The following is a 13988-nucleotide window of genomic DNA, read 5'->3' on the forward strand; positions in this document are numbered from 1 at the left end:
GGTGGATAGGGCCATATTAGGTAGAGTCCTGCACTGTTTGAAGGAGTCTGAATTATAATCCAAGTATAATGGAAATAAACTGGCAGGTTCTAAGCAGGGGGGTGACATGATTTGAGTTAGTTTTAAAATATCAATCTGGATGCTTGCTTGATAATTACTTACAAAGGGGCAAGGGTGGAGGCAGGGGCCTAGTTAGGGTGAGACTGCAAAGGCTGAGGAGAAAGGAGACCCTAAAGACTGGTAACAAATCTCAATGGTGAGGAGATTCATTGGTGAAGGGACGCTGAATTTATTTCAATAATGTCCCCATTTACGTGCAATGTGTTTGCTGTAAAATACATTGTTTTATTATTATTTTATCAGATACGGAGATGACGGTGTGGTTGTAGGTTAGCAGTTATGTAGGTTAGCAGTTATATATGTTAAAAAGGCGTCTTGCTGTTGCTGTAAGGAACCGCTAGGCAGGGCTTTTGGTCCTCCCAAAAGGGGAGCAACAGTATCAAGGAAATTAAGTCTTCCCTCAGGCGTAAAAGCAAAATTGCAGAAACCATTTGCTAAACTTGGCCGGCCATCCTTAAGAGGGCAGAGAGCTCCTCCTCAGGCATTTTTTATTAGAGGCAATTTATCAGTTTTTACCTATTACGACGGATAACCGAAGAGAAACCCCCGACTATGGGAATTTATTGGCGTTCTTCTTGTGCTCAGACACGAGCTATGTTGAAAGTGGTATCAATAGTTGCCCTGACAGCAAACTGCCCTGCTCAGCGGCGATGGTGGAGCGCGGGGAGGTGATGGCCCTCAGCCACCCCGTCTTTCTGCCTATAAATCAGCATCGTAAACCATTCTGGAGGTGGCGTGATGGCGCTGAATGCATAAAAAGTGTTCGCAAGCCGACTCTATTGTCGCGTCATTCCTGGTAGCGGAGGGGACTGACCAGCCGCTCTCACGTCGCCAATGGTAGCGCGGCATACTAAAGCGTGGTTTGCACCATGTGTGTCACAGATTTCTCGGGGTTTCTCGAGGGTTTTTCCAGTTTCCGCCTCCCCCTGCCTTTGCAGCCAGCCTGGCCCCAGCTGGGCATCGGCCTTTCACTCCATCTGTCCTTCCGCTGCGGACGAGCCTCTCTCGCCACATGGAGAACACAAGTTTGGCTCCCCAGTGTGATGATAACCCCACCCTCTCTGCTCAGCCGGAGCCCAGCGTCAGGCCGGCTGCAGGGCCCGTCGAGGAGATGGAGAGGGGAGAGCGTGGAAAGGCTGCCGCCTCACCTTCCCACCCCTCGCCACTTCGCAAGCACAGCCCCGGCGGACGCCGCGCCTGCGCGACCTTCCCCCGCCCCACAGGCCAAATCGCCCGGTCCTTTCTCGTTTGCCTCCCTCTGCTCCGTCCCCAGCCCAGCCACGAACGGGCCCCACTGCAGCGGCGCCTAGCAGGTGGGAGTTTGCCCGCGTGTGCGCCGCGTCACGACGCGGGGAGGAGAGCGGAGGGGGCTGGGGCGACGGGGAGCCTCGCGGTCCCCGGCGCCCTGAGACGCGGCGGGTGCGGCCGCCCCCGGAGCCGCTGACGACGCCGCGGCCCGAGCCGCGGCCCCCTCCTCCCTCCTCCCTCCCTCCCGCCCGCTCCGGCCCCGCACGCCCTGGCTCCCGGCCTCCCGCCCTTACTCCACCCCCTTCCCCGGCCCGACCCCCAGCCTCTCCTTGTGTGTGCGCTTTAAATAATTTCATTCTTTTTGGCAAAAGAATAATGCACCTGACTTTACCAGGGCGAACCAACCAGCCGAGAAGAACAAGGAACAGATGTAAAAAGAATAAAAGGAGAGAGGAAAAGAGATGAGACTCGTTTAAAGAAATCCAGGGGCTGAAGAGGTGGCTGCAGCAGCAGAGGCAGCTAGAGCTTCCCCCGCTGTCTGCGCGAGCTGCGGGCGGAGGCCGTTTTCACCAGTTGCAGATGTAACCTCGGGAACTCCTGGTCTGTTGGTTTTGTTTGCCAAACAAAGTCTTTTTTTCTTTGGCTCAGACACGGGAGGCCCCTGGATTTTTCTGCCACCGCGCCACAACCTGGCAGTTACCCGGGAGCCTTCCCAAGGAGCTGGCGGAGAAATGAGCCCTTCTGGGCGGAGGATGGGCAAAGGGCGTCAGCAGCTCGGGGCTCCGGCCGGGAAGCGCCTTCTGCTCCCCGGCAGCAGAGGGTCACCCAGCGGGCTGCCGGGCGGCGGCGGCGCCAGGGCGCAGCGCTTCCTGCTCGGGCTCTTCGTGCACGCGTGGCTGTGGGCGGCCTCGGGCTCGTCTGCCCAGGTGTTCAACCTCAGCCTTTCCGTGGACGAGGGCCTTCCTCCAGACACTCTAGTCGGCGACATCCGCGCGGGGCTGCCGGCCACGCAGCAGCAGCAGGAGGGGGGCGGCTTCTTTCTGTCTGAGGATTCGGATGACTCCCCGTTGCTGGACGACTTCCACGTGCATCCGGACACAGGCATCATCCGCACGGCGCGGCGCCTGGACCGAGAGCGGCGGGACCACTACAGCTTCGTGGCCGCCACGCTGCTGGGCGCGGTGGTGCAGGTGGAGATCCGCGTCAACGACGTGAACGACCACTCGCCCCGCTTTCCCCGCGACTCCCTGCAACTCGACGTCTCCGAGCTCAGCCCGCCAGGTACAGCCTTCCGCCTGCCAGGCGCCCAAGACCCGGACGCCGGGCTGTTCAGCACACAGGGCTACACCCTGGTGCAACCGTCCGGCCTCTCTGAGGACCCCGCAGGGCCGTTCTTCCAGTTGCGCTACGGGGCCCCGGTGTCACCAAAGTCGCCGCCGTCCTCGTCGTCCCTTGAGCCCCTAGACCTGGTGCTGCTGCGGCGCTTGGACCGAGAGGCGGTGGCGGCACACGAGCTGCAGATTGAGGCGTGGGACGGCGGTCGCCCGCGGCGCACGGGCAGCCTGCGGGTGGACCTGCGCGTGCTGGATGAGAACGACAACCCACCCGTATTTGAGCAGAGCGAGTACCGCGCCGCCGTGCGCGAGGACGCGCTGCCGGGCGCCGAGGTCTGTCGCGTGCGCGCCACCGACCGTGACCTGGGGCCCAATGGCCACGTGCGCTACAGAATCCGCTCCCGGCAGGCGCCCGGGACGGGTGGCCGTGGCGGGCCACTGGGCGACGCGGCCTATTTCGCGGTGGAGGAGACGAGCGGGGTGGTGCGGGTGCAGAGGCCGCTGGACCGCGAGGCTCAGGCCTGGCACCAGCTTGTGGTGGAGGCCCGCGACGGAGGTGCCGAGCCCGAGGTTGCCACCGTGCGCGTGTCCATCGCGGTGCTGGACGTGAATGACAACTGCCCCGCCATTCATCTGCTCTTCCTTACCGAAGGAGGCGCCGCGCGCGTCTCTGAGGGCGCTCGAGTCGGCGACTATGTGGCTCGGGTCTCCGTGTCCGACGCGGACGGTGACCCAGAGAAGGCCGAGGAGGCCGTCGGGGAAGTCGGTATGGGCCTCGTGGGCGGGAGCATCTCGCTGGCCTTGGAGGGCGGAGAGGGAGCCTTTGCGCTGCGGTCCGGAGGCTCCTCAGGGGTATTCTTCCTCTGCGTCGAGGGGCCCCTAGACAGGGAGAGCAGAGACCTGTATGATTTGCGACTGGTGGCCACGGATGCGGGGACCCCGCCGCTGAGCACGGAGGAGACGCTGCTGCTCCGGGTCGCTGACCTCAATGACCAGCCGCCTCTCTTCAGCCAGGAGCATTACCGGGCCTCAGTGTCCGAGGCCGCGGCCCCCGGCACCGCGGTAGTGTGCGTCAGCGCCTCCGATGAGGATGAGCCTGGCACGGACCACGCCCGGGTGCGCTACGCGCTGGTCCCTCTCCCAGCGCGCTGCAACCCGGAGGCTCTGAGGCCCGCCGCTGAGTGTGGACCGTCCTTCAGCATCGATCCTGAAATTGGTGTGATTAGCACCACCCGGAGTCTAGACCGAGAGGTCCAGGAGGCCGTAGAGCTGAGAGTGGTGGCCCAAGACCTCGGAGAGCCCCCGCTCTCTGCCACCTGCCTTGTGAGCATCACTGTGGGCGACGTGAATGACAACGAGCCTGTCTTCCTGAAGCAGGTGTACAACGCCACCCTTCTGGAGCATGCCCCAGTCGGACACTGCTTTCTGCAGGTGAGCGCATCAGGCCTATCGGGAGGCCTGGGAAGGGATGGAGAGGTTGTGAGTAAGTACAAGGAAGGAGAATTGTGATGTGGATAGTTATACCCACGCTGAGAAGGCAGGGGACATGGGCTCTGGTTCCTCCTCTGCAGGGAGATGAATGGGTGCCCTCTGGTCACCTAAGTTTTCTGAATGGTCTCTAAGGTCTTTTCTACCTCACATGATATTTGGATCTTGATTTTGCTTATGGAATGCTGATTTCCTTCAGTCTGTATAGGAGCACCCAGATAGGTTTGGGAGGAACAACCCATTCTCGGTTTTACTTTTTAACAGTGTGCAAATGGCAATGTCGCATATATTTGAGGATCATTATGTGGCATCCTGTGGCAATGTCACATATATTTGAGGATCATTATGTGGCCACCTGGCGAAGTGAGGTGGCCCTCACACATTGGTTTTTCAAGTAAACAAGTGTATTCCTTTAAACACTGAAACTGTTTTGAGTAACTATTTCCAGAGACTTCTTACACATTGTCCTACCTTCTCTGGAAGTTTACAAGAGGTAGTTGAGGACATCAAGTCATTTTTACCAGTTGCGGGTTGAACTCCTCCAGTGCTGCCTTCTGGATTCAGGAGTAGCGGGGCTCAATCATCCTTTATAAAATGGATGATATGCTTTATAAACGGATCTCAGACTGTTGTGATGTGCGCCCTTTTAGCAGTACTCCTTATGGCTTCCAATTTCCTAGTATTTATCTGATGTGAGATAACAAACTAGATTTCCAAGACTGGTTTTATTTACTCCAAGATAATTTGAGTAAATAAATAGAGCCTGAGAGGCTAACTAGTGAGTGAAGCTCTAAAACTCCATTTAGCTCTCAAGCTGGGTTGTTTTAAGACCTCTATGGCTTATTTCTTGGTTCTCCGGTGGGGGGTGTGGCAGGCAGGGTGAGGCTTTAGCCTTGATAAGTCATGGCTCAATAACCTTTAGATAAGTAAGATGCCACTGTATTTTAAAAATGAGTTACCTGACTTCTCTCTTTTTTAATCCTTTGGCTCTGTGGGTAATAATAATCTCCATCCCTTTCTCGGGCATGACTGAAGACTCACTGAGTTGCTAGGTTATTAAAAGAAGGCTTGAAAATCAATTAATGCTTGCTGCTGAAACAGGTCCACAAATACCGATGAATAACATAATGGAAGTTTATTTACATCTCAAGCAGAGTCTGATCCGATGCAGGTTGATTGGTCCTTCTCCATCCAGGGTAGGGCCAGGGCTGGGAGTGGCGTAGATCAGGTCCATCAATGTCCTATTGGTCAGAGCTTAGCCATGTGGCCTCAGGTGTACTGCAAAGGTGGCTGAGAAATGGAGAGGAGCACATGCTGCCAGTGGGCACCAATTGTGTCTCCCATGGATGTTGAAAACTGAAGTCCTAATAGATGAGAGGTTGGATTAGATAATTTCCAAAATTTCTTCCATCTGGAAGACCTTAAGGATCTTGGTGCGAAACAGTACGACTGGACTCTATTTGAAGGAAAATAAGCAGGGTAAATTAATTATGATTCCTTTAATTAGAACCTGTCTTTTTAGAGTTGTTTCTAAAATTGTGAGATGATTCTGCCATGAGGTGTGAGTTTATCCCATTATTATGACTTGGTATGTGGCAGATCCATTATGGTGAGCTGAACTTGGCTCAAGTGCAAGACTGCATCCTCAATCGCAAAAAAACCTTTCAGGTTGCCAAGTATTGTTATAGGTAGTATTAAAGGGTGCTGATTAGAATTTCTGGAAATTCCAGCAATCTAGCCACTCAAGATTGCAGACACATTCTTATACACTGGGCTCTCTGACCTCACCATAGCAGCTTTGTGAACTTTCTGTGCTGCATCAGCTCTCTGGCTGACTCTATCCCCTAAGTCTCACCCAGAGTGTCTTCCATCTGCTTCTGATCTCTTTACTCTCAATCTTTCTTTATACCACTTTGTAAAAACAAACCTCCCCCACTCCCCTTGGATCTCATGGCCTCTCCTTTCTTCCAGGGCTTTGTTTAATTACATTGTATCAATTCTTACAGTTGAACCTTTCCGTTGCCCTTTACCCGTTTTCTCCCTTTAGACCTCATCTCTGCTCAATTCTCCTTCGTCAGAATCATAAAAATCCAAAATGAGAAATGACAGGAAAAAAAAAAAAGTTCTTTCCTGGATTCCCTATAAGGGAATACCATGTCACCTAATAAAACAAAGCCTGAACTTCTAGGTGTCTTGGTGGTTACTCCACAACACTAATCCCTGGGCTTATTATGCTCTTTTTATGCTCCTACTGCCACCCCAGGGCAGCCATCCTCCCATCCCCCAGTGCTGGCTGAACCCTTCCATGTTCTCAGACCCAAATTGGAACTTTCCAAAGACTTTAAATATGGGGCCGAACAAAGGGATTTAATACAGAGGACAAGAACTGGTAGCAGCCTGAGATGGGTGGCCTCTAGCCCCAAAGGGTTTTCACAACCTTGTGGGCACTTGTCTGGATTTCTTAGTTCCTTGCTCCCCACTGCCCCCCAGGTGGAGAGCCCCTTCTTGACAACCTGCCCCTCGGGAACTCCTTTCAGCATCTCTTGATGTTTTCCTGGTCAAGGCAGTTGCTCCTGTGTTTACCTCTGAGTTCTAGTGTCTGGCCTGAAAGACTCTCTTTTTCTTCAGATTACTGTCAAAGAGACTAACCTCAGCCTCTCTTGGTGGTGAGACTGCCACTCTCTGCCCCACACTAAATCCAACCACGTGAACTACACTGACAGTTTTTATCTTGTTGTTGTTGTTATTTTTATAAATTTATTTATTTTTATTTGTTTATTTTTGGCTGTGTTAGGTCTTCGTTGTGGTGCATGGGCTTCTTGCAGTGGCTTCTCTTGTGGAGCACGGGCTCTAGGTGCGTGGGCTTCAGTAGTTGTGGCACACAGGCTTCAGTAGTTGTGGCACACGGGTTCAGTAGTTGTGGCACATGGGCTTAGTTGCTCCACGGCATGTGGGATCTTCCCGGATCGGGGCTCGAATCCGTGTCCCCTGCATTGGCAGGGGGATTCTTATCCACTGCGCCACTTTGTCTTGTGACCAGATCTTCAAACAATGTAACTGCAGCCTTCATACCTGAATTACACACGTTCCATAACAAGATTATTCTCTTGTACTCCCCCAAATATCAGTACTGTGTTCATTCACTAATTCATTTGCTTAATCAGACAACAACATTCATTGAATAAACAACATTCCATGAACAGTATTTATGGGGTACGTATTACATTCCAGGAACTCGTGCTGGTGCTGGGGAGGCAGCGGTGAGGCCAGGTCCCTGTGCCAGCCAAGTGTAGAGTCCCAAGTCCTCCATCCCCTGTCTCCTTCCCTCCTCCATGTGAAGGCATATGCCCCGCCCCCACTTGCTGATTACCCCTTCCCGCCCTGTTCTGATCTCCCCCACCACTATGCTACATTCTGCCTCTCCAAAGGCAGCTGTGTTCTTTTATTTCAGATCCCCTGGGCTTTCTTCGTTTAACCTGACTCATTCTCTAAAGCATCTTGGGCTGCTGCCCGCTTCCTCTTTCTTGAATGCATCATCTTCACTGCCTTCTGTCTCACTGCATCCTCTCTGTCTCTGTCTTGCCAATTCCTCCTTGTGTCCCCTGCTCAGTGTGATAGAGGCGTTTCCAAAGGTTTTGCCTTCCTCTCACTTCGCTCTTTTCTATACTTTCTACTTATGTATTCCCAGAACTGCAACTTTTTTTTTTTTTTTTTTTTAACATCTCCAGGGTCGACCTCCTTTGCTAACTGCAGATTAACATTTCTCTACCTGGTACGTATCTCTGCCTGGAAGTATTTTTGACATCTCAAATTCTGACATTTTTTAAATCGAAGTCATTTATCTTCTACTCTTTCTTTCTTTTTTCCCCCAACCTTCATTAATCAGCTCCTTTTTGAAACTTTCTATATTTTGTTAATGGATCCCTTCTACAGATGTATTTATGCATTTGGTGTGTGTCTGTCTGTGTTTTTGCTATTTGTTGGAGTGGTTGTGGGTTTCATTGCTGAGAGGGACAAGGGTGAAGAGCAAGGTCATGGCTCATATGAATTAATTGGGTAAAAAACAGGTCTTGGGATCCCGCACACGGGCTGTGGGAGAGAACACCCGCTGTGCTCGTGTGTTTGCTCTTCTGGTCTGACTTTGAGGAGCCTGACTAGGAGGGGTGCCTGGGCATTAGACATAATATCGACTGTCTGGGAAGATGTGGAAGATGGGAAGGCCTGATGCCAACTGTGCTCCCTGGCCTGAGAAGGATTAACCTATATCTTGTTTCTGATTCATTACATCTTTTTGGGTTACTTTCTTTTATGAATCCCCAAGCCTTTAGGAAAGTCTTTCTAAATGTGTGAACTTTGTCTCAACTGTACTGTGGAGGTAAACATGGAAAACCCAAAACACCACCTGGGGTGGTATGATTTAAGGGAAGGGTTATTAATTAGCTTTAGTCAGTGTCCAGGGCTGGCAGCCCCTCTCCTGAAGTCTGGGTGGTGATGATGGCAAGGGATGCTGAGGTAGGCGGCCCTTAGGAACAGTGTGAGGCCTTCTTTCAAGAGGCTGTCCTGGTGCCAGCCTTGGATTAAGGCAGATGTTTCCTAACCCTTCATATCATCTTTGGTTCCTCCCCAAATGTGACCACACTGGTTGCCAAGGCCTTCGTGTGTCCCTTCGTTTACACCCATTGTCGCCTCCCTAGTCTGTCCACATTGTTCCTTGTCTTCTGGTGCCTGTTCTTGACAAGAGAGATTTGGGGCGTATCTCAAATGCCACCTCCTCCCACTAAGTGCTTCCTTCTTCTGTCTAGCTCTTTTCTTAATGGTCTTTATGGTGCTACGGTTGTCTACTTGTATTAGTAAGACGATGGATTGTGATTGCCTTGTGCTGTTACAACTTAATGGTATTTGAGTCCCTGTAATTCCTAGTGTTCTCAATCTCATATACTGGAAGATGAAAACTTTTGTTAAATTGTATTGAAGAGCATAATGAAAACAAATTTACTAGTCAGTGGTAGAGCTAGTAAAGGTTTTTACTTTCTATTTTATATTTTTTTTACATTTCATTTGTATGTATATTAAATTTATTGTAAAGTTTCTTTCCTCCATATATTTTATCATTGATCTTTTGGAATTTTATGGTCTGAATTGCATTGTTTATCCCTCATCTTATTACAGACATACTCTTACTGCTTACCTTACATACAAGCTTATGTACTTACCTAGTGTGTGCCAGCTTTGATGGCCATAGAATTGTATTACCATATATGATTGTCTCATTCTGGCTCTTTTGAATGGACCTGACCTGTCTGTACATGCACACGGAAAGCATGTGAGATTTCCACAGTGGTCATTTGCATCTGTCTCCAGGAGGAGTCTAGATTACCTGCCAACTGTCATCTTCCCTGAATTATCCGACTCCTGCTGGCCTTCCATTGTAGTTCCCAGCATGTGTTGGTACATGCCTCTGGCTTTGCTTTGATGACCTGTTTTAGGTACTTGAGACTGGCTGTAGAATTCTCTCAGACTTCGTTTTGGTAGCCTTCCTCTCCCTGTCCCCCACCCAGCTGCTACCCAAGGCCAATCAGCTGGCTTTACTTCCTTTCCCCTTTGCCTGCTTGAGAAAGATGATCAGATAATTTGTTTGACTATGTAATAGGAGGGGTATAGCCTGGAATCTGTGGGATGCATCTCTAGTTACAGTCAATATATAACTTGCAAGTACTTTGTCTAGTTCTTGGTTCTAGAACTAAAGATGATTGACATTACATGGTAGAGAGTTCTTAGCTTTGAAGACTAAAATTAAGCTGCACACAGTGATGAAAAATATAGCCAGACTATGGGATCAGTGTGCCTGGGTTTGAATCTCACCTCCACTACTTACTAGCCATGTGATCTTGGGCACTGTGCCTCAGTTTCCTCATCTGGAAAATATGGATAACAATGGTATCAGCTTGATACAAAGTTTTTATGTGTGTGATGAATTAGTACATGTATCTTAAAACAATGCTTGACTCGTAGTAAGTCCTGAATGCATGCTATTTATTATTAAATGCTAGTAAATAAGACTTCTAGAAATGATGAAGACTATTTTGCCTGATATAGTGAATGCTGAGGACGAATTAAAAATGACATTTCAAATAAAATTCTTGGAACTTCCCTGGTAGTCCAGTGGTAAAGAATCAGCCTTACAGTGCAGGGAACGTGGGTTTGATCCCTGGTCAGGGAACTAAGATCCCACATGCCACAGGGCAACTAAACCCACGTGCCACAACTACTGAGGTTGTGCGCCTCAACTAGAGCCTATGTGCTGCAAACTACAGAGCCCACGTGCTCTGGAACCCACGCACCACAACTACAGAGCCCATGCGCTCAGGAGCCTGTGTGCCACAACTAGAGAGAAGCCCGCACACTGCAGCGAAAGATCCCTCATGCCACAACTAAGACCCAACGTAGCCAAAAAAAACAATAAATAAATCTTTTTTAAAAAAGTTCTCTTGCACGAAAAGCAGAAAAAGTTTAAACTGTGTATTCAGTTTTTAGTTAGATGTATGTGTCTGGCAATGAAGGGAGAAACCTGTTTTGCTTACATTGTAACATCTCCTTATGGGTTTATGGAATCCCATGTGTCTTCAAGGAAGGTTCAAATGACCTCTCAATAGCTATCCTCCACCCCTACCCCACCCCCTACACTGCCACATTAAAAAACACTGTGACAGTCATAGAGGGGAGGCAGTGTGATGTAAGTTGTGGCAAAGGCCTTGGTGTGATGGGTCATGAGTCCTCAGGGTTTCACCCCAAGGGTGCTAAGCATCACACTTAGATTCAGTGGGATCCCTTTCAGCTGTGCAGGGCATGATTCTGGTCTACAGAGTAACTTAGTATGTTTTTTTTTTATTGAGTTATAATTAACATACAATATGATATAGTTTGAGGTGTTCAACATAGCGATTCAATATTCTTATACATTATGAAATGATCACCACAATAAGTCCAGTTACCATCCATCACCATACAAAGTTGTTGCAATGTTATCAATGATATTTCCTGTACATTACATCCCCAAGACTTATTTATTTTATAAGTGGAAGCTTGTACCTCTTACTCCCTTCATGTATTTCACCTGTCCCCCAACCCCACTCCCCTGTGGCAACCAACAGTTTGTTCTCTGTACCTATAAGTCTGTTTCTGTTTTGTTTTTTTTTTGTTTGCTTTGTTTGTTAGATTACACATACCAGTGAAATCACATGGTATTTGTCTTTCTTCTTCTTACTTATTTCACTTACCATAATACCCTCTGCATCTGTCCATGTTGCCACAGATCACAAGATTTCATTCTTTTTTATGGCAGAGTAATATTCCATTGTATATATGTGTATATATATCCCATCTTTTTTACCCATTCATCTGTTGATGGACACTTAGCTTGCTTCCATATCTTGGCTATTGTAAATAGCGCTGCAATGAACATAGAAGTACATGTATCTTTTCGAATTAGTGTTTTCATTTTCTTTGGGTAAATACCCAGAAGTGGAATTGCTGGGTCATATGGTAGCTCTATTTTTAGTTTTCTGAGGAGCCTCCATACTGTTTTCTATAGTGGCTATACCAGTTTACAGTCCCATTAACAGTGCACGAGGGTTCCCTTTTCTCCACATCTTGTCTTTTTTTTTTTTTTTTTGTGGTAGGCGGGCCTCTCACTGTTGTGGCCTCTCCCCTTGCGGAGCACAGGCTCCGGAGCACAGGCTCAGTGGCCATGGCTCACGGGCCCAGCCGCTCTGCGGCATGTGGGATCTTCCCAGACCGGGGCACGAACCCGTGTCCCCTGCATCGGCAGGCGGACTCTCAACCACTGCGCCACCAGGGAAGCCCCCATCTTGCCTTTTTGAAATAGCCATTCTGACAGGTATGAGGTGATCTCACTGTGATTTTAATTTGCATTTTCCTGATTATTAGTGATGTTGAACACCTTTTTGTGTGCCTGTTGGCCACCTGTATGTCTTCTTTGGAAAAATATCTATTCAGGTCCTCTGCCCATATTTGACTGGGTTGTTTGGTTTTTAGCTATTGAGCTGTATGAGTTCTTTAAATATTTTGGATATCAACCCCTTATCAGATACATTGTTTGAAGATATCCTATTCAATAGATCACCTTTTAGTTTTGTCAGTGGTTTCCGTCACTGTGAAAAAGCTTTTTAGTTTGATGTAGTCCCATTTGTTTATTTTTGCTTATGTTGCCCTTTCTGGAGGAGACATATGCCAAAAAATATCTCTAAGACTGATGTCAAAGAAGTTACTACCTATGTTTTCTTCTAGGAGTTTTATGGTTTCAAGTCTTACATTTAAGTCTTTAAAACCATTTTTGTATATGGTATAAGAAAGTGGTCCAGTTCCATTATTTTACATGTGGCTGTCCAGTTTTCCCAACACTGTTCAATTATTGAAGAGACTATCTTTTCCCCATTGTATTCTTACCTCCTTGACCATATGAACATGGGTTTATTTCTGGGCTCTCTATTCTGTTCATTTGTTCTGTGTGTTTGTTTTGGTATCAGTGCCATAGTGTTTTGATTACTGTAGCTTTGTAGTATAGTTTCAAGTCTGGGAGTGTGACACCTCCAGATTTGTTCTTCTTTCTCAAGATTGCTTTGTATATTTGGGGCCTTTTGTGGTTCCATACAAATTTTAGGATTATTTGTTCTAGTTCTGTGAAAAATGTCATTGATATTTTGATAGGGATTGCATTGGATCTGCAGATTATTTGGGGAAGTATGGATATTTTAATGATACTGATCTTTCCAATCCATGAGCATGGTGTATCTTTCCATATGTTTGTGTCATCTTCAGTTTCTTCCATCAGTGTCTTATAGTTTCCAGAATACAGGTTTTTCACCTCTTTGGTTAAATTTATTCTTAGGTATTTTATTCTTTTTGATGCAATTGTTAATGGGGTTGTTTTCTTAATTTCTCTTTCTGATAGTTCTCTTTCTTTTTCTCTTTCATTATTAGTGGGCAGAAATGCAACAGATTTCTATTCTATATCCTGCATCTTTACTGAAGTCGTTTATTAGTTCTAATAGTTTTTTTGGTGGAGCCTTTTGGGTTTTCTATTTATTGTATCATGTCATCTGCAAATAGTGACACTTTTACTTCTTCCTTTCCAATTTGGATGTCTTTTATTTCTCTTTCTTACCTAATTGCTGTGGCTAGGACTTCCAGTACTGTGTGGAATGAAGTGGCAAGAGTGGGCATCCTTGTCTCAGTTCTGGTCTTAGAGGAGAAGCTTTCAGATGTTTACCATTGAGTGTGGTGTTAGCTGTGGGCTTGTTGTACATGGCCTACATTTTTACTCCATACACCACCACATTGGATGATTTTGATGTCATATCTTATATCTTTTAATTTTATGTATCCCTTAACTACTTATTGTAGTTATAGTTGATTTGTACTATTTTTGTCTTTTAACCTTCATACTAGCTCTTAAGTGCCTCATCCACTGCATTTACTATACTTGCATTTACCAGTGAGATTTTTTTTATATATATATATGTTTTGTCATTTCTAGTTGTGGCCTTAAAGAAGACTCTTTAGCATTTCTTGTAAGGCAGTTTAGTGGTGATGAACTCCTTTAATTTTTGCTTTTTGGGAGACTTTGTAATCCCTCTTTCAATTCTGAATGAAAACCTTGACAGATAGCGTGTTCTAAATTGTAAGTTTTTTTCTCTTTTAGAACTTTAAATATATCCTGCCACTCCCTTCTGGCCTGTAAAGTTTCTGCTGAAAAATCAGCTGATAGTCTTACAAGGT

General features: G+C 47.6%; 1 protein-coding gene across 1 annotated transcript in view; it reads left to right on the top strand.

Moving 5' to 3' along the window:
- Positions 1–2099: 2099 nt before the first annotated feature.
- DCHS2 (dachsous cadherin-related 2) overlaps positions 2100–13988 on the top strand; it is a gene marked incomplete at both ends in the record, with an annotated part of 288779 nt that continues 276890 nt past the window's right edge. The window contains one exon of the mRNA XM_079716852.1: positions 2100–4133. Coding sequence (XP_079572978.1) covers positions 2100–4133 — 2034 coding nt within the window. The remainder of the gene's footprint in view (positions 4134–13988) is intronic.

Source organism: Hyperoodon ampullatus (genome assembly GCF_949752795.1).
Source record: "Hyperoodon ampullatus genome assembly, chromosome: 1".
NCBI classification, from domain to species: domain Eukaryota; kingdom Metazoa; phylum Chordata; class Mammalia; order Artiodactyla; family Ziphiidae; genus Hyperoodon; species Hyperoodon ampullatus.